This window comes from Macrobrachium nipponense, chromosome 9 (genome assembly GCF_015104395.2).
Source record: "Macrobrachium nipponense isolate FS-2020 chromosome 9, ASM1510439v2, whole genome shotgun sequence".
Lineage (NCBI taxonomy): Eukaryota > Metazoa > Arthropoda > Malacostraca > Decapoda > Palaemonidae > Macrobrachium > Macrobrachium nipponense.
The window spans coordinates 78,774,191-78,800,383 of NC_061110.1; the positions used below are offsets into that span (position 1 = coordinate 78,774,191).

At 35.4% G+C, this 26,193-nt stretch overlaps 1 protein-coding gene across 3 annotated transcripts in view; it reads right to left on the bottom strand.

Moving 5' to 3' along the window:
- Positions 1-26,193, bottom strand: part of LOC135218277 (uncharacterized) — a 552,172-nt gene that overhangs the window by 23,605 nt on the left and 502,374 nt on the right. For all 3 annotated transcript variants that reach the window (XM_064254485.1, XM_064254484.1, XM_064254486.1), the window contains 4 exons: positions 25,401-25,591; positions 21,521-21,666; positions 8,534-8,693; positions 7,490-7,604 (listed from right to left, as the gene is read on the bottom strand). In XM_064254485.1, the coding sequence (XP_064110555.1) occupies positions 7,490-7,604; positions 8,534-8,693; positions 21,521-21,666; positions 25,401-25,591 (612 nt within the window). The remainder of the gene's footprint in view (positions 1-7,489; positions 7,605-8,533; positions 8,694-21,520; positions 21,667-25,400; positions 25,592-26,193) is intronic.

Here is a 26,193-nt window from a genome sequence, read left to right on the forward strand (position 1 = left end):
AAAAATCACAAATCCCTTTGCAAGTTCCAACTCATACTGGACTTGGACCTTCTGAACTAAGTTAAAATTATAATTTTATTAAGATAATATTCAATATAATTATCCAAAGTATCGGCTGGTATTGGCCAGAAATTCACCGATACCGATACCACAAAAACTAGCCAATACCACAGATACCGATACTGATACTTGGGCACATCCCAAGTGGAAAATTACATTTATGATTGTTATCAGTGGTATATGTTCCTGTTTGCAGGGCGTTTGAAGAATATGTTCCCTTATACTAGTTTATATGCTGTTTTTCACATCTAACTACTCTTGGCACAAGAAAGTTTTCAAAGGTTTTCATTTGCGCATTTCATCTTTTCAAAAGCAAATATATGTGGAACCCCCGCATTCGCAGACTCCCATATTCACGGGTTTCTCATGGACCATATCAACCCATTATTCGTGGGAAATTTGCCTATTCACAGTATTTTTCACTATTGTATTTTCATATCAATTTCATGACTAAAGGGACTTTTTTTGTGATAAAACTATTAAAATATTCAGGTAGCATAAGCATTTTCAGGGTTTTTAAGTATTCACGGATGTTAGCTATTTGGGGGTGAGTGTGTGTGTGTGTGGCGTATGTGTTTCATCTGGTACACATCCCCCCCAAATATGGGAGGTTCACTGTAGTATGTATACATTTTTAAAACTTCTTAATCAATAACATTTCCTGGAAGAGAACCTGGCTAGTATTTGTATTTTACATATAAGCTTCATAAAAAAGGGATTTTGACGAAGGAAAAATCTATTTCTGGGGAGAGACCTGTGTCGCCCGGTGAAATGGATCCTGCTATCCACTTTTCTGATATAAATAGTTTCTAAATATACCATAGAAAAAGCTAGCATTGGTATGCAGAGGTTACTACCCTCGCGCGAGCACCCAAAGGGCGTCGTTCATAAAGTTCAGGGCGTGTGAAAGCCACTATTCACAGGTCTCATGCCATTTAGAGTATTCCCTCTTAAAACCCACATATGGGGTGAGCCGTGCCAACGGCTACACTCACACTGCCTCTGTACTACCACTACTGACGCCCGATGCGAGCGCCCTCTCTCAATCCTGTAGAAACCTTTCCAAATAGTGAACGCGTTTTCCATTCTGTGTTCTTTTTACAGCTTCTGCTTGTTCAATTAAGTAAACCTGATCCATTTATTTCAAAAGAAATGTTAAAAATTCATAGGTTTTATGAAAGCTGATTTACCTGGGCCTATCAATAAATAAATGAAAAACAAATATCAGTGGTTATCAACTTTTTTACTATCACACTCCCTCTAAGAGGTGGTCCTTCCCTCCACGCCCCCTTACATCTATAGGTAAAGTTACCCTCCAGATTTAAAGGAAAATGAAAAAAAAGAGAATGCAAAGGGGTGTTTTTATTCTTTTGGGAATGAATTAGTGAGACTGTAAGTCTCCTTCAACATTCAGCCTGTTTCTGTATTTGGTTGTGAGAGCAACAAGCATGGAAAATGCAGCTTCACAAAGATACGTGGGTCTGAACATACTTAGGATCCGAATGAGTCCAACTGGAGTAGTAGACTATATAGGAAACTAACGTTATATGGCGATACTTGTGTATTTTTTCATAAACTTCGAATTTTAGCTCCTCACTCTTGTTAAGAGAATAATGAATATAATTAGAGAATTTTTTATTTATCTCTACGGCTCGCGGCCCCCAGGGTAGAGAGCCAGTGGTCTATAAGTTCATTTGTACCGTGATCTTAGCATATAAAACATAAATTTCTACTACTGTACGAGACATTTTAAGGACGTCTTGAAAAGTTAAAGGCAAAACTGCTGAGAATTTATACCCTGGGTTTCATTTTTCCTATGTATATACTGTATATAATATATATAATTGTTAGGTTAAGTGGTTGTTTTAAAGGAAACAATCTTGTTTGTTTGTATGGTGTTTTAACTTTGCATGGAACCAGTGGTTATTCAGCAACGGGACCAATGGCTTTACGTGACTAATGAACCACGTCAAGAGTGAACTTTTATCACCAGAAATACACATCTCTAACCCCTCAGTGGAATGCCCGAGAACCGAACTCGCGACTACCGAGGTGGCAGGCCAAGACCATACAGATCACGCCACTGAGGCGCTAAAAAGAGGAAACAATCGTTTACTTGTTCTCTTTGTGGGTAGTTGCCTCCTTACCAGGGAATGTTTCTTTGTGGTTTACATTTGTCCCAGTGACTTGAACAGTGCTAGTCATGTCCCAGAAGCAGCAAGTCTGGTACAGAGTGGCAGAGAAAGAGAGAAAGTATTTTGACTGTTGAGCTGCAGGAGGAGTGGTTGATGGGTTGTCTTTGCCTGTTTCCTTCTACAGGAGGTTGTAAAACTCTTGTAATGCTGGAGCGACTTCTTGGATATCAGCAGTGGTTGGATGTTTTGATGCATCCTGGATGACAGTTTGTGCGTTTTTTTTTTGGAACTCCTAGTTTGTATGTTGCTATTGGTAATTAGTGTTTGTTTTAACTGCCTGTTCTTACATTGGTTGTAACTTAATGATGAGGTATTGAGCAAGTGTATGGCTCTGTTGATTATCTATGTGTTTGATGATGATGTATGCTGCCTGGCGTCATGTTTATGATAACATGTATTTTACTGCTTTTTCTGAATTGCTTCTGAATTGTTTATTGAACTCTTAAGAAATTATTTAATTGGGTTATTATTGCTGCTACTGTTAAAGTTCATTTCATTATTTGGATAATATTAATTTAACTTGTATATTTTTGGGACCTAACTCATAGTACATAATGTATCTTTTGTAAATAATTTAGTTCAGGGCACTCTTCCTGGTTTTGTTAAGCTCCTTCTTCCTTCCTTTGTCTCCACTGACACCACTTACTCCAGTCTCATTCTATTTTGGCAGTTAAGATCCTGCAGGACTGAGTGGGAATATATATATATATATATATATATATATATATATATATATATATATATATATATATATATTATATATAATGATTAAGAATCGCTCTTGGACTGCGATGACCAAACTTCAACAAAGGACATGAAATGGTGTAACTAGCAACACCACAGTGCTTGTTATTATTTTTCCCTCATTTGTAGTCCAGTGACTTCTGCTGCATTGCACACGTTCGTAGATTTTAAATATAAGGTTATATAAACAAAGTGGCACCTATATTATTATTTTCATAGCATCCCTTTGTATAATGTATGTGCACGAAATTTATAGAGCTGTTGTACACTAAACTACACACGATTCAATTTCATTTTATTTAGAAAATGTTTTACCTTATGCGTTTAACATTTTCGTTTTTATAAGGGTGATGATAATAATGAAATGGAGATGCTGAACTATACAAGTGAAGAATATAGAGGAATGGAAAGTAGATAAAATAATAATGTAATGGAGATGCTGAACTATATATGTGAAGAATACAGAAGAATGGAAAGTAAAGAGAAGTCTTATCTAATCGGGAATACCTCCGATTACTTATTCTCTCTGCTCCAAAGAGACAGGAACACACAAATGTTCATTAAGACCCCTGAGTCCGTAGCTACTGAGAAGAGACGTTTCGTCCTTTTTTATTAGTTTATCCCAGTATTAGCACTCTAATGAAAGGACTCACGCTTATTCCTGAACAACATAGTACAAACTATGTTCATCTGTCTAATGAAAAGTTTTTATTCATTACCATAAAAACATTACTTATTTGGGAGAGAAAAAAATTCTCTATCCGCTCAAGCTATGCAACATTTTACTTAATTGTCCAAGCAACAATGAAATGTGCTTATTTGCCTAAGTTATCCATTATTTTAAGCAAGACTTTCAGTCCTTTCGTCCAGCTCATAGAAAGTGCTCGTTTGATGGTCTTAAAAACTAGCTCTTATGTTTACCGTTAAAACTTTATTAATCTGTCCATCATACTCAATATTCACTCATTTGTTAACCTACAAAATCGTAATTTTTTTTTACCAAACAAAAATTTTAATAGATAGCTCAAGAATACGTCACTCATTTTCCTAACGTGTAAATTCTGTTAAATATTTTTCAATCATATGTCCCAATTTTACAATTGATGACCATTTAACTCGTTTACATGAGAGACATTTTGCTAGTTTTCTAACATTAATCCCATTTTATTCATTTCCTAAAACTCCCTCCTTTTCCAGAGCACGGTAATCGTCCTCCATTTGCCCAAAACACAAGCACACTTTTACTCATTTGCCTAAACGACACAAACGCTCAGTCATTACGTCTCTTTCCTCGTCGTTTGTCGGCATCCAATAATTAAGGAGTCTGTTGTCCAATTGTGGCCGTATGAAAACTTTACGCACACAGTAACCCAGCCAAGAGCTGTGGACAAGTTGTGGTTTCCAAGTTGTTGGCTCAAGTTGAGGAACACAAGTTTCTTCAAGTTGGCTTTAAGGTGGTTCTTCAAAAGGCTTCAGGGTGCATTGTTCTAAGTTGAGCAAAGGACCAGCCAAACTCTTACTATGATATCTCAAGACGGAGATATCGGAGTGTACGCCTTTGTTTGCTCAAGTTTGTAGGGGAATGGAAATTTTTAACCCCTTACAAATTTTTACGTTGATTTTAAATGCTGATCTTCCGACTGTTTTAAAAATGAACTTTAACGCTTTTAAATGAAAAGATGGTTGCAGAAAATGTGCATACGTTGCTACTAGCGTAAATTATTCTGGTACATTTAACCCTACCTACTTTTCAGGAAACTTTTTGAACGCTCTGAAAATAAGGATCATTCTAAAAAAATTTTATCACTATTCATATTTCTACTCATTTCCTACAAGCTTTTATTTTTTGGTTCTTCCCTAAAAGATATTTCAACTAATTCTCTCATTTATTCACTGATTACTGTTTTACCATTTCTCGTCTTATATGATCGTTTCTCAATAATATATATAAGAAATTATGTTGCAATTCCCAGTTCGATATACTTTCGGACGTTATATGTTTCATACCTATAGGCGGGCAGCAGATTAACTTTTGGCGCTTCAGTTAGCATACTAGTGCATGAATGCCTTATTTGTACAAGGCACAGAGAAAGAGCACTTTTATTGCATCGACAGCCCCAAGAAACACAAACACCTTTGGGACAATGGAAAAATAACTCTGCCGTCATTTGGAAATGACTACAAACTTAAGAGCGAGGTTTCTTTTGTATAAAACAATGAAGGGCACAAGGTTTTATTTCGAACGCCCCAGCAATGATAATGGAGGCATCCAGGAGATGGAATTTTTTCACTTTTGAAGGACAATAGAGGAACGACGCGACGGACTTTAAGGCCTAAATCTGACACGTCGAAGAACTTTTTTTCTTTTCTTTATTATTTGGCTGTCAGCACGCTAGCTAACTTAGAGGCCTTTCTGTAGATGGTAGAATAAAAAAGTGACGGAGCCATTTAACTGCTACAGCCAGTTTTGCGGTAAGAAAAATCCAATTATTGCATTTTTGTTCACGAGATTCATATAAGTGCGTCGCGGATTCCGTATGCCTTCTCACCGGATTTAAATGAGATATAATGTTTAATGGGAATAAACGAATGTGACACACACACACACACACACACACACCCACACACACACACACACACACACACACACACACACATATATATAAATGAAAGGATTAAACGAAAGAATAGACACCTTTAGAGCGAGTTCGTATTGATTTCTTGAAATAGGAATCGCCTACGTAAAAGATAAAGTTGTGAAATTTGTAAGAGAAGCAAATGGAAAATAAATCAATATGGTGTTAAAACTGAACCTATCGTTTGTAGTCTCGGAAAAAATGTCAAAACAAATATGCGTGAAAACATCCGTAGAAAAATAAGTGTAGCGGAGTTTAGCCTCTCAAGCTGAAGCGCCCCTGTCTCTACTGGCAAAAGAGGGGGCACTGTCAATGAACATTTGAATCTCTTTCACTGGCCCTTTTTGATATTCCATTTCAATCTTATTTGTTAATGTATCGTACTTCTCCAGTCGTTTTCAAATGAAGGCGAAATTTGTAGCTGCTTCTTACGGAGTAGAAATCTTCATTTGATATAACTGCTGAATGGTGTTTATTTATTATATTATTATTATTATATATATATATATATATATATATATATATATATAGATATATATATTATATATATATATATATATATATATATATAAACACCATTCAGCAGTTATATCAAATGAAGATATATTACGAAAGAATATACATAATCTTATACATTCTGAACTTCATTCGAGAATAGGTCTATAATTTATCATTCCGTTTTAAGCATGGGCTATATACGGTCATTTACTTGCCTGTTCCTCTGGGGCTTCACACCAAGTTGCAGGTAATAATGCACACTACTAAAGATTTCAGAAAATTGCAGGGAATTCGTGAATTTACTCTGTGTGAAAATATAAGGGGCTTAGATTGGATTTCTACTCCGTAAGAAGCAGCTACAAATTTCGCCTTCATTTGAAAACGACTGGAGAAGTACGATACATTAACAAAATAAGATTGAAATGGAATATCAAAAAGGGCCAGTGAAAGAGATTCAAATGTTCATTGACAGTGGCCCCCTCTTTTGCCAGTAGGAGACAGGGGCGCTTCAGCTTGAGAGGCTAAACTCCGCTACACTTATTTTTCTACGGATGTTTTCACGCATATTGTTTTGACATTTTTCCGAGACTACAAACGATAGGTTCAGTTTTAACACCATATTGATTTATTTTCCATTTGCTTCTCTTACAAATTTCACAACTTTATCTTTTACGTAGGCGATTCCTATTTCAAGAAATCAATACGAACTCGCTCTAAAGGTGTCATTTCTTTCGTTTAATCCTTTCATTTAAAATGATTCAATCATAACTATGAAATGACTGATATCAAAGTAATATTTTGTTTCGCACATGATTTATCTGCAAATAGAAAATGTTAAGTGGTCAACAAATGTTTGGATGGTTAAAACGCGATAGAAATATCCTTCGCAAGAACCTTAATTGTCATCACGCCTTCAAGTAATAAAATGTAGGTTCGATGTGAAGAAATGTTGAAAAAAGGTTCACTCAAATTCATTTCTTGCTTGAATGGAATGTGACTTATAAAATGGTAGAAAGGAACTACATTCACAGCCACATACAGACACAGAAAAGAAAATCTGATCTATCTAGGTAAAATATTCTGTGCACAATTCCCATTCCTAAGAAAAAAGAATTATAAAAGAAAAAATTGATGTATGCTGAACAGTGTGTGCCAAGTGAAGTGTGTATTTTATTTAAAATAAGGAAAACATCTACCATAACCCTAAAAAACACAGAAAAAATGATTACATCCAAAAAATAAAAATTCACTTTTAGTCCATAAAATCATGATAAATGCCATTCAATATCCAATAATACCCAATACAACTAATTCTTTGACTAATAAATAATGCTCTATAAATGAAGGTAATCCTACCTGTACAATGGGTCCTGCCATACGATCCAGGAACTCCTTCGTGAAAAGAGCAGTTTCGTTTCCGCAGGTCTCGAACACCACTTGTTCGGAGCACTGGAGGTACTCTTGGAAAGAGCTGTTGGAAGAAGCACTCTGGGGATGAACTGGATCGTCATAAAATGGAATAGAAGCTTGACAAATTAATACAATGACATCCAAAAGTCAGGTATCAACAAAAGTATGAGACTAGGCAATTCATAATACCGAAGAGTATGGCATGCCACGGTCTGCTTACCCTTGATTGGCGCAATTCTTTTACTAGAATGAATCATCAACATTAAGGCCTACAGCAAAACACCTAAGTAATTTGAACCATTCAGCGCTTAAAACAGCGTAAAGAGGGAGTTTGAGTGTTTGGGCATCAAGATAAATGATATCAAGTCTAATAATCTAATGGTCAAACTGAGAAACTCCACTTTTGCACATATTAGCAATTGGTTGGACAGCAAGATTGGTCAATACTCCATGAATACTGTTTTAATGTCGGTATATACAAAATTCTGCCTGAAGCAGGCACGGGATAGTAGGAAGATGCTTTAAGGGTTCCCTTGTGAAAGATAAAAAAGTTGTTCACATCTATCTCAAGCGATTTTATTTTATTATTTTTTTTTTTTGTTAGAATTCCATCTCAGAATCCCATTTCAAATACAAAGTATCATTAATACCTGAAAACTGTGCATGAAAACGCGAATTTCTCGTAATATAGGAAGTTTAAAATGCAAAACTATTCTCTTCTCTTTCAGTTCCGAATTTTTGGCAACTACTTTTTTCCCATAGTGGATGGAACAACACTTCAGTTCCCAAGGCTGGGGCACTCGACCATTAGTTTTGCACACTGAAGGGGACTACATAGTCATAACTGATCATAAATTTATATATTTGCTTGGCAATATATAAAACGGGTTCTCAAATCCGAAATCTAGAACAAGATACTTATAAGGAAGGTTCTCTGAGGATATGAACAACACATACTTCATCCAACTGTGCGTTTCCTTGGCAACTTACCAGCAAAGGGTAATGACGTTCTTATTTTTCTCCTCGTCGGAAAGTTGCACAACGGCGTCGTTGATCTGGTTTAGATCGGCTGTCTTCTTGTGGTAGGCTTCAGAACATCCATTGTACTTTGGGTTCACCTGTCGCATGCAAGGAGCGTGGCGAATGTACTCTGAAAGATTAAGTGTATTATGATAAACTGCTTGCTTTACCTATGTTAATGATACTGCTCATTCAATGTTGCATGCGCTATAATCAAACTGTCAAAAAGGTGTATATTGCCTAAAACTAGTTGCTAAACATTACCACTGCGTTAACGTTTATGCACAAGTTCTTTTCTTCATTCATCAGTTTATATTAAACACAGTCTTGTTTCACAGTGAAAGCAAAAGTAATCCACACAATACAACTCTTTAACATTATAAAAACAATCCACATAGTAAAATTTCATTAACATTATAAAAAAATAAGTTCAATAAGTTTTGAACAACGTAAGAAACTCCACATCCCAACATTGTTGTCTTCCTGTGTAAACGAAACGAAAAAATGAGAGGATAGTGGTATAAGCGTCGTGGCGTTCAGGTAGCTCGCAAAGTCTAAGCTCGTATGTCTCTACGACAGGGGCCAAACTTCGCTTTTCACGCTCGAGCAGAGGCCATATACGTAGGTCTGTCCAGTTGAAACTAGCTGTGTCTCTGTTAGCTTAAGAAGTGAATAAACATACCCGACTCAAATGGATCAGAGCCACTGACGGTTGACTCAAGATCAGATCTTGCACCTCTAATGCTGGTTGAAGAAACATCAACAGCAAGACTTTCGAGATATTCATAGTATTTGTTCATTTAACGGCTTCGGAAAACGAAAACTGTACGCGTCAGGTTACACAAACGCCGACCAAAATTATGATACGTTATATGATAAAATTTCAAGGGTACTGTTTTATCGTTTAGAAGAGCCGATTGACAGGCAATGGCTTTGCCTCGTATCAGATTTCAAAGGTAGATGAACCATATAATGACAATGTTAGCATGATGTCTCTTCTCCGTCGCTTGTAATTCAATATTCATATCACCCCTGGTATTACATAATTATTATAATTATTAGAATTCAATGTCTTCCTCATTATATATATATATATATATATATATATATATATATATATATATATATGTATATATATATATATATATATATATATATATATATATATATATATATATATATATATAAGATTAAGACATTAAACTGGGAAGGAATTCCAATGTCATTAAATGAGAGAAGTTAAATTAGATAGGATAATATGAGAGGAAGAATATGAATGATAATAATTACAGCTTATCGCAGTACCAGGGGTAATATGAATATTGAATTACAGGCGACGGAGAAGAGACATCATGCTAACATTGTCATTATATGGTTCATCTACCTTTGAAATCTGATACGAGGCAAAGCCATTGGCTGTCAATCGGCCCTTCTAAACGATAAAACAGTACCCTTGAAATTTTATCATATAACGTATCATAATTTTGGTCGGCGTTTGTGTAACCTGACGAGTACAGTTTTCGTTATATCCACAACATCCTTAAGTTCACTAAGAGTTCGCGCAGAGCAACTTGTAGATATAGGTGCAATACAGTAACTAGCTTAGCTACTAAGGAACCATTCGATTGCTTTTCCAACAAAATCAAGGCTTAGAGCCGTAATGAAATCATCCAGAGGGCAGCTCCACTCTTTTCGGAAACGGTTCAGCTTCATTTCTTGACTTAGGCAGATTATGTTTCGATACTGATTTTTTTCTATTTCATTTAATACCCCTACTCCAAGCTAAATCTCGAAATATAGTCTTTTAAGTTCATGAAAAATACCAACTTGTCAAAAGCAGTACCTAAGTAGCCGGAAAATAAAATCATATAGATCAGTTTGCTGCACGATTGGTTTATAGAATTTTCCTAGTTGGATCCATGTAAGCTTTCGAGTAGTTTTTTCATGTACCTTTTATTAAGCATCTTTTAGAGTTAGGCAGATAGCCAATATTTCTAATTACATATGCAGTATACCACTATAAATATACGTATATTTACATATGCAAGTGTCCCTGTATTACTGTAGGAGTCTCTCTCTCTCTCTCTCTCTCTCTCTCTCTCTCTCTCTCTCTCTCTCTCTCTCTCTCTCTCTCATAAAAAGGGAACCCTATACCTTACTTCACAACCGTAATATCAATTGACATTTATTTAGCCCGATAGTCTGTTGTTATTGTTCATGATGTGTGCCGAATCCCACACAAATTTATATCTGTAATAACGCGAACGTATCTGGCATTAAACCGAACGCTTATGAAACTCATCATTCACTCCACTGGACTAAAACCTAAATTGGGTATTTTTTTTTTTACTTCACCTCTCTCTCTCTCTCTCTCTCTCTCTCTCTCTCTCTCTCTCTCTCTCACGATGGATCGATCTCTCATAACATGAAGAACAGTGATATCATGTATATGAATACAAATTTTACCTAATTTACTTAATGGTACAAATACCCAAATTGCAGCCATCTCCCTTCCAGAGAGAGATTGGAGGATTTTGAGACATGAAAAAGTAATTATTGTTCAAATATCAGGTTCGTCGGATCATTCTCAGATGGGTGCTGTATCATATACTATCCTCCCAATATTAAATTTCCCCAATAAAACAAAAAAATTACTAATGACCCAAAAGTTCCCTTCATCCAGTTATGAATGAAATTCAAACCCCCTAAAAAACCCCACTGATTTGCGAGACTGAAAAAGCTCTATTAATCGAACTGATCTGTCTCATTCACCTTAACATATTCCAAATTGAGAAAGAAAGTATAAAGCGGATCAAAATTGGCACTAAATGCATGCAAGTCCCACTGGATAAATATAATAATTCCAACGAGATCACTGAAAAAGTTCCATTGAGATAATGATAAAAAGTTTCACCCACGCTGCTATACCCTATCGATTCCTTGATGGCGAAAAGGGTAGGGCATCGGCGGTGGCCGTCGATGCCAAATCAAATATTCCCACTTATGTTGTAAGGTATATGAAGGCAACATAAGTTACATAACGCAAATATAATTGGTTCCTGAATCATTTTTGCCGATTATTAAAAGCCATCGTAATTTTCTGGCTAAAAAAAAAAAACAAACACACACACACACACATGCTCACACAAGTTTCTTCTTAAACGTAGCAAAAAAAATTTTCAGCTCTGCCAGTTCCTATCTCAAGTGTTAAGCTGACCTCAGGGCATAAAGACGTCGAACAGCCGGGATTTACTTATATAAATGAAGAATTATTACTCAAAAGTTTTGTATATATAATGTGTAGGAATATATCTATATATAGTCTTAGCATTCTTGTCTATTATTATTATCACTATATGACATTCATGACCCAAATAATTATCTATATGTTTTGAAAAATCCTTATGAAGATTGTAAAACACAAATAGATATCTTTCGTCAGGTATGGTATTCATGCAAATGAATTTTGCATTTTGATGATAAAAACTTGTACAAAAACGAAGAACAAAACATTGAAATATTCCGAGTAAATGGCAAAGCTGGAACTAAGTCTGTACAGAAAAGAAGATATAAGAAGAGAAAAATTTTATGATTACTCTTGATGAAAAGAAACGAAGGACTATATTATATAAAGTTAATAAATGAAATAGCTGCCTATAATTCCACTTGCACAACCTAAGTATATTTATGCCATTCTCTCTCTCTCTCTCTCTCTCTCTCTCTCTCTCTCTCTCCTCTCTCCCTCTCCTCTCTTCTCTTCTTATATAGCTATATATATATATGATATATATATATATATATATAGATATATATATATATATATAATATAAAGTATCAACAAGTGGGAGAGCTTCTGCGAGCTTGGAATTTACCAATATTTTTAGGTAAATTAACACAATATAAGTAAATTAAAAGTGTGGACGTCCAGTAGGCCTAAATGAAAAATAGACTTGGAAGAATGGAAAGATTTTCTAGGGAAAGCCGAGGCAATAGGGATCAACCAGAAGTACTATGTGGCTCCCAGGAGACAAAAACAGACACACGGATTAAAAGTGCATTTGACAACGTGGGGATAACGCCTAAATCGCCGTGAAGAAACAGATAGGGTATAATAATTCACAACTATGTAATAGATTCTTTTATTCAAACAGGTATTCTCTTATATCCACTCCGAATATCACTACTTGAAGGCTTCAAACCCATTAAAAAGATTGCATGGCAGTTTAAGAGTTTATCCGTTTCATTGCCTTATTTTCTTCGGCACAGAGCTATAAGCAGCAAACCAGGCTAAAATGTGTATAGATTACATTTAACTGATAAAGAAGTTCTATTATGCTATTAAAAAAAATCTCAGTAGGTGTAATTTCAGTGATTAAAAAAATTCCAATACGTCCCCCACAGATTCATTGAGTTTTCTCGCAGGGGAACCAGGATGGAGTGGTAAAGGCATGTGTTTCGTATGTACAGGTTTATTTGCCGAGGTTCCACATCACTTGATGTATCTCCAAGGCTGGAAAAAATACTCTTACTATAAATACAATAAACAAAGTCACTAATACACCACAAACGTTTTTTGTAATTCTTAAAAATTAAAGCAACATTTCATTCAAATACCATAACACACAGACTTCTGCTTCCCATGTTACAAACCCACTTCCAAGAGTTTTTGTTGCCTTTAGAAATTTTGTTCCAGAAAATGTCGAAGCTACCTTTTCGTAACAACGCTGAGCGTTTAAGATCACAATTATCAGCCTTGGCTCATCAAACGAATGAGAACCTTCAAACTAGATGGAGTCTTTTTTTTCAAAAAAGATGAATTGGCTAAAGACGAAGATATAATCATCGTGCATCCTGACAAAGGTAAGGGAACAGCAGTTTTAGATAAACAGGATTATATTATCAAAATGTAATCAGTTTTAAATGATTCGTCGAGATTCCAGAAATTGGGAACACTTAATATACAAAACCTTATCAAAATAGAGGACAGAATTAATAGATTCCTCAAGAGTACTCAAACGTAACAACTTCATTGATGAACTTTCCAAATCCTGCTCGATACAGATTCAACGTACCTCCATAAGGAGCGTGCTCCACTTTAGACCATTACTTTCCTCGCTAAATAATTCAAATTATAAACTTGCCAAGTATTTGGTCCCGTTGTTACAGGAAGTTAAAAGGATGAGGATGTCTCAAAGACTTATTAGTCCATCCGAGGAGACATCGTGTGCTCACTTATCTTTGGAGCAGGTTTTACTGGCCATTCACAGTGTCCTGATGATTATGTCTAGCTTTCTTTTAAGCTTTTCCACACTGTTGCTGCTTACACTCCTGGTGGCAGTTTATTCCATGTGTCACATATCTTGTATGTAAAGAAGTTCCCACTGTGGGATGTGTTGTATCTCTTCAGATCTAGTTTCCATCCATTATTTCTTGTCTGGTTTTCGTTTAACGTAAATAGGTTACTGTCTACCTTTGTTATGCCTTTCAGTATTTTTAATGTTATCCTCGTAATTGTAGTGTTTCCAAGCCATACATGTTCAGGCTCTCTAGTCGTCTTTGGTAACCTATTTGCCTGGTGGATGGAATTAACTTTGTGGCTCTTGCTTGTACCCCTTCTAATCTATTTATGTCTTTTCTTAGTGTTGGTGACCATAACTGTACTGCATATTCAAGATGAAGTCTAACTATTGATGTGTAGAGCTGCAGCACAGTTTCCTTGTTTCTGTATTTGAACTACCTCTTTATGTGCCCCACTAGTTTCTGTTCCTTCTTTTCAGCTTTTATGCACTGTTTTGTGGATTTTAAGTTTTTGGTAATAATGACTCCAAGGTTCTCTTCTTGTTCTACACTATTTATGACATTCCCAAGCAGTATGTAGTTGCCATGAAGCTTGGTTGTTCCTATTTGTAACACCTTACACTTATCCAAGTTAAAAGGCATTTGCCATCTTTTTGACCACTCTCCTATTTTCTTTAGATTATTTCTTAAACTTTCCACTGTATCTGGGTCTGCTGCATTAACACCTAGTTTGGTGTCATCTGCAAATTTGGTTATCCTGTTAGTCAAGCTTACATCTATGTCATTAATGTAAATAAAAAACAAGAGAGGGCCAAGGACAGAACCCTGAGGAACTCCGCTTGTCACAGCTGTCCATTCTGATTCTTCACCATTTATTATAACTCTGTTTTCTATAAGTTAGCAAGTCTTTGATCCAGTCTGCTATTTCTCCTAAATTCATAGAGTATATCTACTGCTCTACTACTGTCGTATATACCAAGCGTGTTATGAAAAAACTCCAAAAGGTTTGATAGGTATGGTCTGTTTTGTCTGAAACTATGTTGGCTGTTTAACAAGTTGTGCTCCACAATTTAATCTGCAATTATGGACTCAAAAATCTTACAAACGACCGACGTTAGACAGATTGGTGTATAATTTCCCGGCTCTTCTCATGGACCTTTTTGTAAACTGGGGGCACATTATCTAGTTTCCATCCTTTTGGTGCCTTTCGTTGTTCTGCACTTTTTCTGTACAGTTTATATAGGTGAGGAACTATCTCCTCTTTTAGCTCTTTAATTTCTAGTGGATTAATCCCATCAGGGCCAAGAGATCTGAACTTGTTGAGATTGTCTATTTTGTTTTTAATGCCCTCTTCTGTAAATATTATTATGTCCAACGGTTCTTCCCCTTCATTAGAACCGCTTACAATAAGACCCACAATGTAAAACGTTCGGTTGATTTTAAGCATGATATCCTGAAACAGGACTCTGACCTTTTCATAGTCAGCTTCGACAATGAGTCCCTGTCTACTAATGTTCCTGTTGAGGAGACGACTGAGCTTAATTTAAAACTTTTTTTCTTCTCCTAATTTCCTTTTCAATAGAATTGGCTCTGCGGGACACTGTCTCCATTTTTCAGGATTCTTGTTTCAGACAGGAGGAAAGGATTGCGATGGGAAGCCCATTTGGTCCTACCTTCGTCAAAAAAATTTTTTTTAACTCCCTGGAGGAGACCGTATTCGATAACTGCCCTCTTAGTTTCCACCATTTATTTTATAGAAGGTATGTAGACGACACCTTTGAGTTCTTTAAGTGGGATTTTAATGATTATTCCTTGTAAGAGTAATGCCCAACATCCCAATATTAAGTTTACTATAGAAAAAGAATCTCGCAACTCTGCCTTCTTTGGACTTGCGTATCACAAGAGATGATAATGGGTTTCACACCAGTACTCACAGGAAAAGTAGTTTTATTGGGTTAGTCGCCAATTTTTATAGTTCGTTTAATTTCATTTCTAGTTGCAATCTCTCTCTACCATCCTCCAGAGAGCATTTTAACCTCTAGCTGGGGAGCCTTTCATAAAGATATAGAATTTTTGGCAAATCATTTCAGTAACAATTGTTTCACATCCTGATATTTCTAGAGACTACTTGGCAAACTCCTAACCTTGAAAATGAAACCGCCTGTTACCATATATACTACTCCAAAGTTATGTGCGTACGGTAAGTTCCCTTTCCTACATGGCAATGCCTTTAAAAAGAAATTTATGAATTGATTTAATCAATAATGAATTGCCAGCTTTGAATCTGAACCTAATCCCACGTAATCCTCTAAGTATACGGTCTTTTTTCAAAACGAAGGACAGACTAAGCGCTTCCGTGACATCCAAATTATCTAGAAAAATATTCCTGTCCCAGATACGAGAGACATGCCTTTATCTCTTCAACCTGATATATATATATATATATATTATATATATTATATAATATATATTAATATGTATATGATATATATATCTATATATATATATATATATATATATAATATATATATATATTATCCCTTTAGCCTAGCAGCCATGTTAGGCAGCTTAATGACCTTATCTCGCCCAGACCCGAGCACAGGAATAGAGGACAAAGGGAAGGGGCATCAGTGGGGCTTGAACATTGAAGGACACGATACACCTAAAGCTCTTGGAAGATGGATAGTTCTGTATAAAAATGGGGAAAAACGGAAACAAAAAGATAATCCAACGCGTTGCAACAGCTAGAAAGATACGGCAACGGAGCCATGCAATCGGCGGGCAACTGAATTTCACACACTGCTTTCTCCAAAAGCAGTTAATGGAAGGGTACGTACGCGATGACTTAGTGTCTTTCAATACAATGCAGTGCGAGGGTAGCAGTTGCACAGCGCATTCACTGGACATGATCAAGAAGAGAGAGCAAAAATCTATGGATGATGCCAATTCAAATCCATGTGGTGACAATGCAAATCATGAATGATGACACATTACCGATCTATGAAATACCAAGACAAAACATTATAATATTCTTTAACTTATATAATACTATTTAACATAACGCTAAGAAATGTAATGATAGTATGATGTTTAGTTAAGAAAATTCTGTGATTTATGGCAGAAAAATGTTTTTGAAATGAAGAGAATAATGAGTGCAGGTAGCTGAAGGCCTCATCTGTTATTTTGAATTGTACAAAGACGTTCAGGTTCCTCGATTATGCCAGATCAGCTTCATGGCTGCTCGCATATTAAAACTAATACAACGTACAATCTTTTGAAGATTCCCTTTTACTGTACCTCCGTTCATATTCGCTTTCTTTCGTCTTGCTTTCCTCCCTCTCCTAACAGTTCTATCATAGTGTAACTGCGAGGTTTGCCTCCTGTACACCTTTTAAATCTTTCTACCACAAATTTCCCCTTCAGCGCTGAATGACCTCATAGGTCTCATCACTTGGTCTTGGCCAAATTTTATATTCCTTAATCTTTTGAAGATAAGCAAATTGTAATACAAAGCAATTTTGTAATCATATTCGTGAATAGCAACGTAAAATACTAAATTATACTCAGTTTGAAGTAAAAATCCCTTTAAACCTATAATTTAACTTACTAACTATACATAGCACAGATGAATAGTATTAACATCTTCCACCTTTTTATTTACTCCTATGCAACTTATGCTCTCCATAATTATACAGATGAGTAGCCTTAATACAACGTTTGCCTAAGCAGACACCTTTCCACGCCTTTAAAGGAGTAGACGAACGATTTTTTTTCTCAAAACAAAGGATCAGTTACCCTTGTTGAATGTGGAGCTGTGTGAATTTAAAACGTTCGCTGATTGCGATATCCTCAAATGTAAAACTAATAAAACAAATACACTATTTAAATTGTACTTAAATCCCCACACAACAATTCAGTTTGCCAACAACAGCTACGTGAAATTATGGTTCCGCCTCTCTCTCTCTCTCTCTCTCTCTCTCTCTCTCTCTCTCTCTCTCTCTCTCTCTCTCTCTCCTTATTGTCTGCCAAAGATAACACATTTCGCTGTAAATTTCGATCTAATTGGAGCCCTCATTATCGTTATGAAATGCGCCTCATACGTACACAAGTTTTTTGCTTTTCTTTAGAACGAAGCTCGTGGTCATGGAAACGGTACACAGACACGAAGAAAAACAAAAGCATTAATGCCGCCCTATGCCAGGTTGCGTAGCTGCACGCGCATTCAACGGATGTCTTCTTTTCTAAAATATTAAAGCCCCGGAACGTCCCGATTTCTCCTGTAAGTCTTAAAAGTGCCGTCAACTTCCGTTTACGGTCTTAAAGAATCCGTCTCTGTTTAAGTAGCAAGTCCAAGTCCGACTTGAGAGGGAATTGGTACGTTTATGATCGACAAGTGTTCAAACATGATAAGTTTTCTTCCTTGCTTATTTTGGTTCCCTTTGCAGGAATAGAGAGAGAGAGGATGAGGAGTGGAGAGATGAGAGGGAGAATGAGGAGAGGCGAGAGAGAGAGAAATTGTGTAAAAAATTGCGTTGTTGCTCATCGTTTAAATTAAGGATTTATAAAAAATGTAAAATCACCAAATTACTGCTTTGTTTTTAAAATCGACATACGCTAACTCCCCTTCCTCCTTAATAAAAAGTAAAGCAGGTAACAACTCGACTTTTGTAAATATATATATATATATATATATATATATATATATATATATATATATATATATATATATATATATATGACTGGTAAAAATGTTCTGTTACAACAGAATTCCATCTAATAAAAGGGGCCCATAAAAACACCAAAATATAGAGAGAAATGTACTATATTTCAGAGACTGCTGTCCCTCTCTTCAGGTATATGAATGAGAAAAGTTTACAGAAAAGGTGGTATTTATACCAAGAGATCCCATCCACAGGTAAGCCAATTTAGGTAACCCCCGCTGATAATCTTCCTTTAATCTTCTTAAGCGTTGGTTGAATGAAAACTTCGTCGATCACATCTGAAATCCACACTTCTTTTGAGATGTTCATTACCTGCCTCTCTTTTATTAAGGCCGATTCCATCATTTGACTCTTGTACCGGCAGTTGCTGCTATAAATTATACGTGACAAATTCCAGTTTATTCTATGGTTATGTTCATTTATATGGTTGAAAATAGCTGAGTTCTGTTGTCCATAGCTAACTGACCGCTTGTGTTGTATTAATCTCTGGGGAACATAACTATAGAATAAACTGGAATTTGTCACATATAATTTATAGCAGCAACTGCCAGTACAAGAGTCAAATGATGGAATCGGCCTTAATAAAAGAGAGGCAGGTAATGAACATCTCAAAAGGAGCGTGGATTTTCAGATGTGATCGACGAAGTTTTCATTCAACCAACGCTTAAGAAGATTAAAGGAAGATTATCAGTGGGGGTGACCTAAATGGCTTACCTGTGGATGGATCTCTTGGTATAAATACTACCTTTTCTGTAAACCTTTCTCATTCTATACCTGAAGAGAGAGACAGCAGTCTCTGAAATATAGTACTTTTCTCTCTATATTTTGGTGTTTTATGGGCTCCTTTTATTAGATATATATATTATATATATATATATATATATATATATAGATATTATTTATAATAATATATATAATAATATATAATATATTATATTATATATATATATATATATTAAATATATATATTAATATATATTATATATAATCTATATATATTATATATATATATATATATATTATTGTATACAATTAACAAAAACAAATTATTCCCTCCCCTACCGTTATTGATTATATAAAAATTCATTCATGTAGCAACTTAATGATTTTCTGGACGAAATGACCGTAAATCGCTTTTTTTTTTTTTTTTTTTTTAATGCCCTAAACATTTACTGTCATGTAGCGATCGAGTGTGTGTGTGTGTTAATGACCTCTGGTCACTTTGTCCATGTGATGGCCATATCATGTAATAAGCTCGCTCCTTTAACCCAGCTTGTAGAAACTCCAGTTAAACTTTCCTACCAATTGCGCAACAAAAAGAACGCGGAGGATGTGTGCAGCTAATGCTAACCTTTCCTCTATATTAAATTCTATTTATGCTGAATATTTTAGTTTTAACCCAAGGGGGATGGCCGAAATTCATTCAAAAGATTCAAAACGTCCGTCTTTGAATCTTCGTCTGCCATCATCCTTTTCTAGTATTTATTTGTACGGGTTTATGTAAATACCAATACCCTGAGTTTCATCCTTAGCGTCGTGACAACCAGGATGTATATTGAAAATTATCAGGTCCTTTTGATATACTTTCAGGTGTAACTAGTTACATATTAGATTACCCTACAGTATTTCAACCCACGTTTCTCTAAATTTATTGTAATATTAGTTTTAAAGAGCAGACCCATGAATTTATAATTAGGTGTATTTTGGGAGTTATGGAGAGTTGTTTATGTATCTTTTGCTCCAAATTGTAATTTCCAATGACCCTGGTGGTTTTTTATTCTTAAAAGCGACAAGAACGTTGACTTTGGAAAGAAAAATTTCTTTACGCAAATTATGTATCTGTTGTATCTGTGCTCAACACTACCTGACATGAAGTAGCTGCTGTCTTTAACATAGATGTGGGAACAAATTCTTCAAGTGTTGTCGGTGAACCAAATTTCTGATTATTGATGTTATATCATGTTCCTTTTGTTGTATAATGATTTTTATTAATTATGAATATTTGTCAATACTTGGAGTTACCTTGATTAACAACGTTGCTTTTTTGCACCACATACAACACAGACCATCTACAGCTAGCAAAAACATTTCTTGTCTGCAATGATGATGCTATTCATCCCATGCATTTCAGATCTCTTGTAATGCATTGTTGAAGCATTATTCTCCTTACGCCAGAAATTTAACGGGATCTTAGTCTCACTGCTAAAACTTCTGACAGTAGAAGTTTCCTGATTTCTTGGCAGTGGTAATCATATCGCCAGAAATTTAACGGGACCATAGTCTCACTGCTAAATCTTCTGGTATTAGAAGTTTCCTGATTTCATGGCAGTGGTAATCATAAATCTGATCATCATTAGACTTCCCGCTCGGCTGTCTTCCATGATCCATAGTTTAATAGGGAACTCTCTCAGCCGCATTTACTGCCTCTTTTTCGAGTCTGTGTATCCGGCTATTTTCACAGAACATTTTCGACACTTCGTGCGTGATGAGTTCACTCAGCGTCACATGGCCCAGTACCATCAGTCTTTCATTCACCTCACTGTATATTGCAAAACTGATATGGCAGATCATACTTAATCTTTCTGAAAGGCTGTCAAACTATTAAAAAACATAATGCTTCTTTCCAGTAATCTGTGTTTTGTGTTTACTCTTCATATGCTAGGCTCACTAGTCTTAGCATATCTACTCTTGCATATGACATTTTTTTTCCATATCGTATATAGAAATTTTGGTCTACAAAAGTCTTTATATTGTGCCAAAACTATGCTTGCATACTAATAGTTTAAACAAGAACGTCTGCAAAGTCATCTGGACTGCAATAAAAAATATAGGGCTACTCGCTCCTTTCATTCTACCTACAAAAAGAAAAAAATGCTTTAAGGGGAACTCACCCTTTTATTAGAAAAAAAAAAAAATGAAATACGAAAACTTCACTCACCCAGCTGGTACTTTCCCTTGGTGTTACAGAGATCCTTGATGACTCGGATGGTGCCTGCGTAGAGCTTGTTGAAGTATTCTCTGTGTTTGAGGGACAAACATCGCCTAGTGTAGTTGTCGATGCACTGAAGCCCATTCAGAAGAACCCTGTTTAGGAAGAATAAGATCGGTCGAACTAAAATATCATGCCGGCATAGGGAAGTTCCTGTATTAAAATTTGAATAATAAACAGGGTAAAAAACAAGAGTCCTGGATTAATTAGCCGACTTCATCACAAAAATCACACTGCTAAAATTCTCTCATAAAATCAGTTTCGTTTACAATAATACTTTATAAGTCACGCGCGTTGAATATTTACACATCGGCGTGGGCGTACAGTCTATTTAAAGAGCCTCGTTTAGTTTTAGGAAAGGCAAAAATGGTAAATGAAGTACTGTATCTTCACAGTAATGAGAGTCTCACACAAACATACTCAACAGACCTATATCTTCTCTTCCCCTTGGCAGCGACTCCCCATTTTTGACTAACTACCAGATACGCAATTCACTGATTCGGTTACTGGAGGCACACTACACTTTAAAGGCGAAATTATACGCCCGTACTAGTGAAGCGAGTATTCTACTCGTTGGACGATGTTTTCACATTAACCGAGTATACTATAAGGATCAATGTAATCAAATGTATTTATATATCAAAACTTTGAAGTGACGTATTTGTAAAGAAATTACACTTCATATACATTTACAGAAGTTCACACTAGCAAGAATAATGAGCCTGTTTTAAATTTGTTATGCTCTCAAAACACAAGGGGCTTAAATATTTCACTGGAACTTAAGTAAGTAAAACTAAGAGCTTTCCAGTGTCATTGTATTAATCCATATTTGGACGAGTTCAGAAAAAAATTTAAATGCAGTGAATATGTAATATGTATTTTCAAAAAATATTAACCTGGGATTCTGCAGATTGTTCCAGGATAAACAAGCGAGATCTGTTGATGCCCTTATTTACCTAAGCGCTAAATACAGGGATCAGTGATCAGTGTAATTTCATTTTATTGTGAAACACCAGGACACCATTACATGTACAGAGAGCGTGGGAGAGAGAATTTTCATAAACAGAACTCCATCTATAGGAGATACAGGCAGCGGAAGCTAGATTAATGCCTTTTTTAATTGCAATTGACAATTCTTTGATCAAAGGCACAATCTCTCTGATGCAAAAGGTTTTCCTCGATAAAAGATTTTCCCCTTGACAAACAACAAAAGCTTATGGAAACCTCAATCTAATGCTCTTAAATCCTGTGAATAATGAGAGAGAACTGGACATGTAAATTACAATATTCCCAAATGAATCAGTTATTTACATCGAACAGAAGTATGGACTTCTGTTATCGTGAGTGGGAGCCTAAAATGTAATCATTTTCATGAAAATTAAAGGTGTCTATACCCTGTCTTCTAAAACATGGTTAAAGGCTTTGAGGCATGTATGACAAAAATTTTGAGACGCACTGTAGTTCGCTATGCCAAAAGACACGTACTCATTTTATTTTAAGGAAAAGCAAGACTAACTACATCTTTTGAGGTACATAAATGTCTGACATTTTGTGAAAGCCAAACCTCCGGTCACATTAATGCGCAAGATGCATTTATAAAAAAAAAAAAAAAACTACAAGACAGGATTATTTTTCAGGATGCAACTGACTGACAAAGTGTAAGCACATTTTTAAAATGTAAAGTTAAAAATATCACATTGCATCATTACATTGAAAATATCTTGACATCACCCCCACCCCCCCCCTCCCACCCAAACACACACAGAGGGAGAGGCTTCAAGAGGTTATTTCTTTTGTAACCGTAACAAACGCTTGCTATGGTCGAGAAAAAGGTATTGGCTTTCTACCTCATCCCTAAAGACTTATTGAGAACCGGGAGGTTCTATGATTCTGGCGCCACCACCTCAACAGACAACACGGTTATAAAGGTGCGTACACACGGTCGAACATGTCCGACGGACAAACATTGTTACCAATTAGCAATTGTCTGCCGGTCTTTGCCTTGTGAGCAGAGTAAAAGAAGTGGTATACAACCTCATCTGATAACACTGTTTATTGCTAGATTTACTTCCATCGTTTCAACGCTTATGACGTCATCCTGCTTCACCTATGATATGGTAACAATGTTTGTCCGTCGCGCATTGTTCGACGACAGTGTGGACACACCTTAGTCTCTCTCTCTTTCACAATGTATATATTTATGTATACACATACATAAACACACACACATTTGTATATATATATATATATATAATTAATATATATATATATATATATATTATATATATATATATATATATATATATATATATATATATATATATATATAACACTATGGTCATGATAGGTTTCGTTTCTTTAGAAGTTTTCAAAAGGTCCCATATGAAAATATCTAAATAGACGAATCCGTTCAGAAATATATATTCTGTCTTAGTTTTCTTTTAGGTAGTTTGCAGTATGCTAACGTGGTACTGTGATTTTCTACACACACACTTTTATATATATATATATATATATATATAGGTCGTATATATATATATATATATATATATATATATATATATATATATATATATATATATAATGTGTGTGTGTGTGTGTGTGTGTGTAGAAAATCACAGTACCACGTGAGAATACTGCAAACTACCTAAAAGAAAACTAAGACAATATATATTTCTGAACGGATTCGTCTATTTAGATATTTTCATATGAGACCATTTTGAAAACTTCTAAAGAAACGAACCTATCATGACCATAGTGTTATATTTTATTTTCCTTGAGGTATTTCGTGTATATATATATATATATATATATATATATATATATTATATATATGTATGTATGTATGTATGTATAATCACGTTTACAATATTAAAGACTGTTAATTGACAGTTCTGCAACATTTTACTGAAAAATCATTTGAAGTAAAAGAACTACCTACGAGGAACAAACTCTATCAAATTATAAAATCAAACAGAGAGAGAGAGAGAGAGAGAGAGAGAGAGAGAGAGAGAGAGAGAGGAGCCCACAATGAAATAAAATATAAATGTAATTCAATTTAGGAAACTAAATGAAAAAGAGGCGGCAGTCAGTCAGCACCAGCCGAAGTAGCTTTCCTCAGAACGAAAAACATCCCATTTCACGATTTCATTTTCTGAGAGAATAAATCATGCCTGGAAGGCACGAGGAATTCAAGATTTACATTATTCCAAGAGGAAGCGTATTTATTCAAACCATAGGCCATCGAGGTATGCAAGGTTCGGAGGACTGGAAATTATCATCAGGCGCAGAAAAAGAAAAAAAAAAAAAAAACCAATCATCTGTGAAATTGTTTTCCGTACTCGAAATCAGAGAACCAAAAAAGCAAAACTTGTTTCTCTTTCAAAGTTTCTTTTCCGCATTCCAGTACACTATATACTAGATTAATAAAGAAAAATGTGAGGTATATAACAAGTAGGTACTGTGCTAATGTCATGATTGTTAACTGTACGCATTGAAATTTATCGGAATATAGTTTAATTCGAAATAAATAAGAAAGTACTGCTTATAAATTACGGCTTAAAAAAATACCAGGTTCCCTTTTTACTAAATGAAAATACATATAAATTTCATCGCAATAACGTAAGAACAATCGCTCCATATTCAAGTCCTTATTCCTTCATGTTTATCAGATAAAAAATATGAAATTTAAAGAAAAATGTAAAACATAACTGGAGAGATTTTCAGTTTCATCTACATGTCAGCGAAAATCTACTTAAATTTCTTGTTAGAAAAATCTAAGTATATTGTGAAATCAAAGGAAATACCACATGTAGGCTTCATTACTTACGGGCACATGTTATTGAGCTCATCTACGGAAGCAGCGAATCCCAAGTCCTTGTTGGTGAGAACTTCTAGAAGTCCGACACATTCCGCTATGTCGTTGTTGTCGCAATCGTGTTGCTGTCGCCTTCCCACGGTGTTCAGTCGGCCTCCGCTGCCAGAGGCGCTCTGCTGGTCTCTCAACGTCTCGCCAGTGTCCTGATTGAAAGATTGATTTGATTGACTATGTCTGTTAAAAGGCTGATTGAAAGATGAGAAATCCCAGGACATTAGCGATAACCCTAATGATTGTGTGTTAATCATCTACAGCAAAAAGTCATCTCATACCGAGTGTTTATAACTGTCTAAGGAACATATCTGATTTTGTTCTCTGACAATATCATAAATTATATATATATATATATATATATATATATATATATATATATATATATATATTCCTCTTACAGTCGTCATTCACGAATTTATTAATGGATGGCAATTGTACCTCCGATCTGAGAACAAATTCAGTGTAGCTATAGTACTAGAGACTGCTAGGGTAGTTTGATCACAACAGAATACGGATGGAACTGAAAGCTAAATTTATAATTAATAAAAAAAATATATAAATAAATGAAGTGAGACTCAAGTTAGAAAAGCATCAACGGCATGAATAATGACGCCCTGCAGAACAAACAGCGTTTATTAAAACACAGGGAAGTAAGATGATACAGATTGAGTTCCCTGCTAAAATGAAACGACCAAATATTGCGTATTCCAACAACTGCCTCACTCTAAATAATCACTTTTGTCAAAAAGGA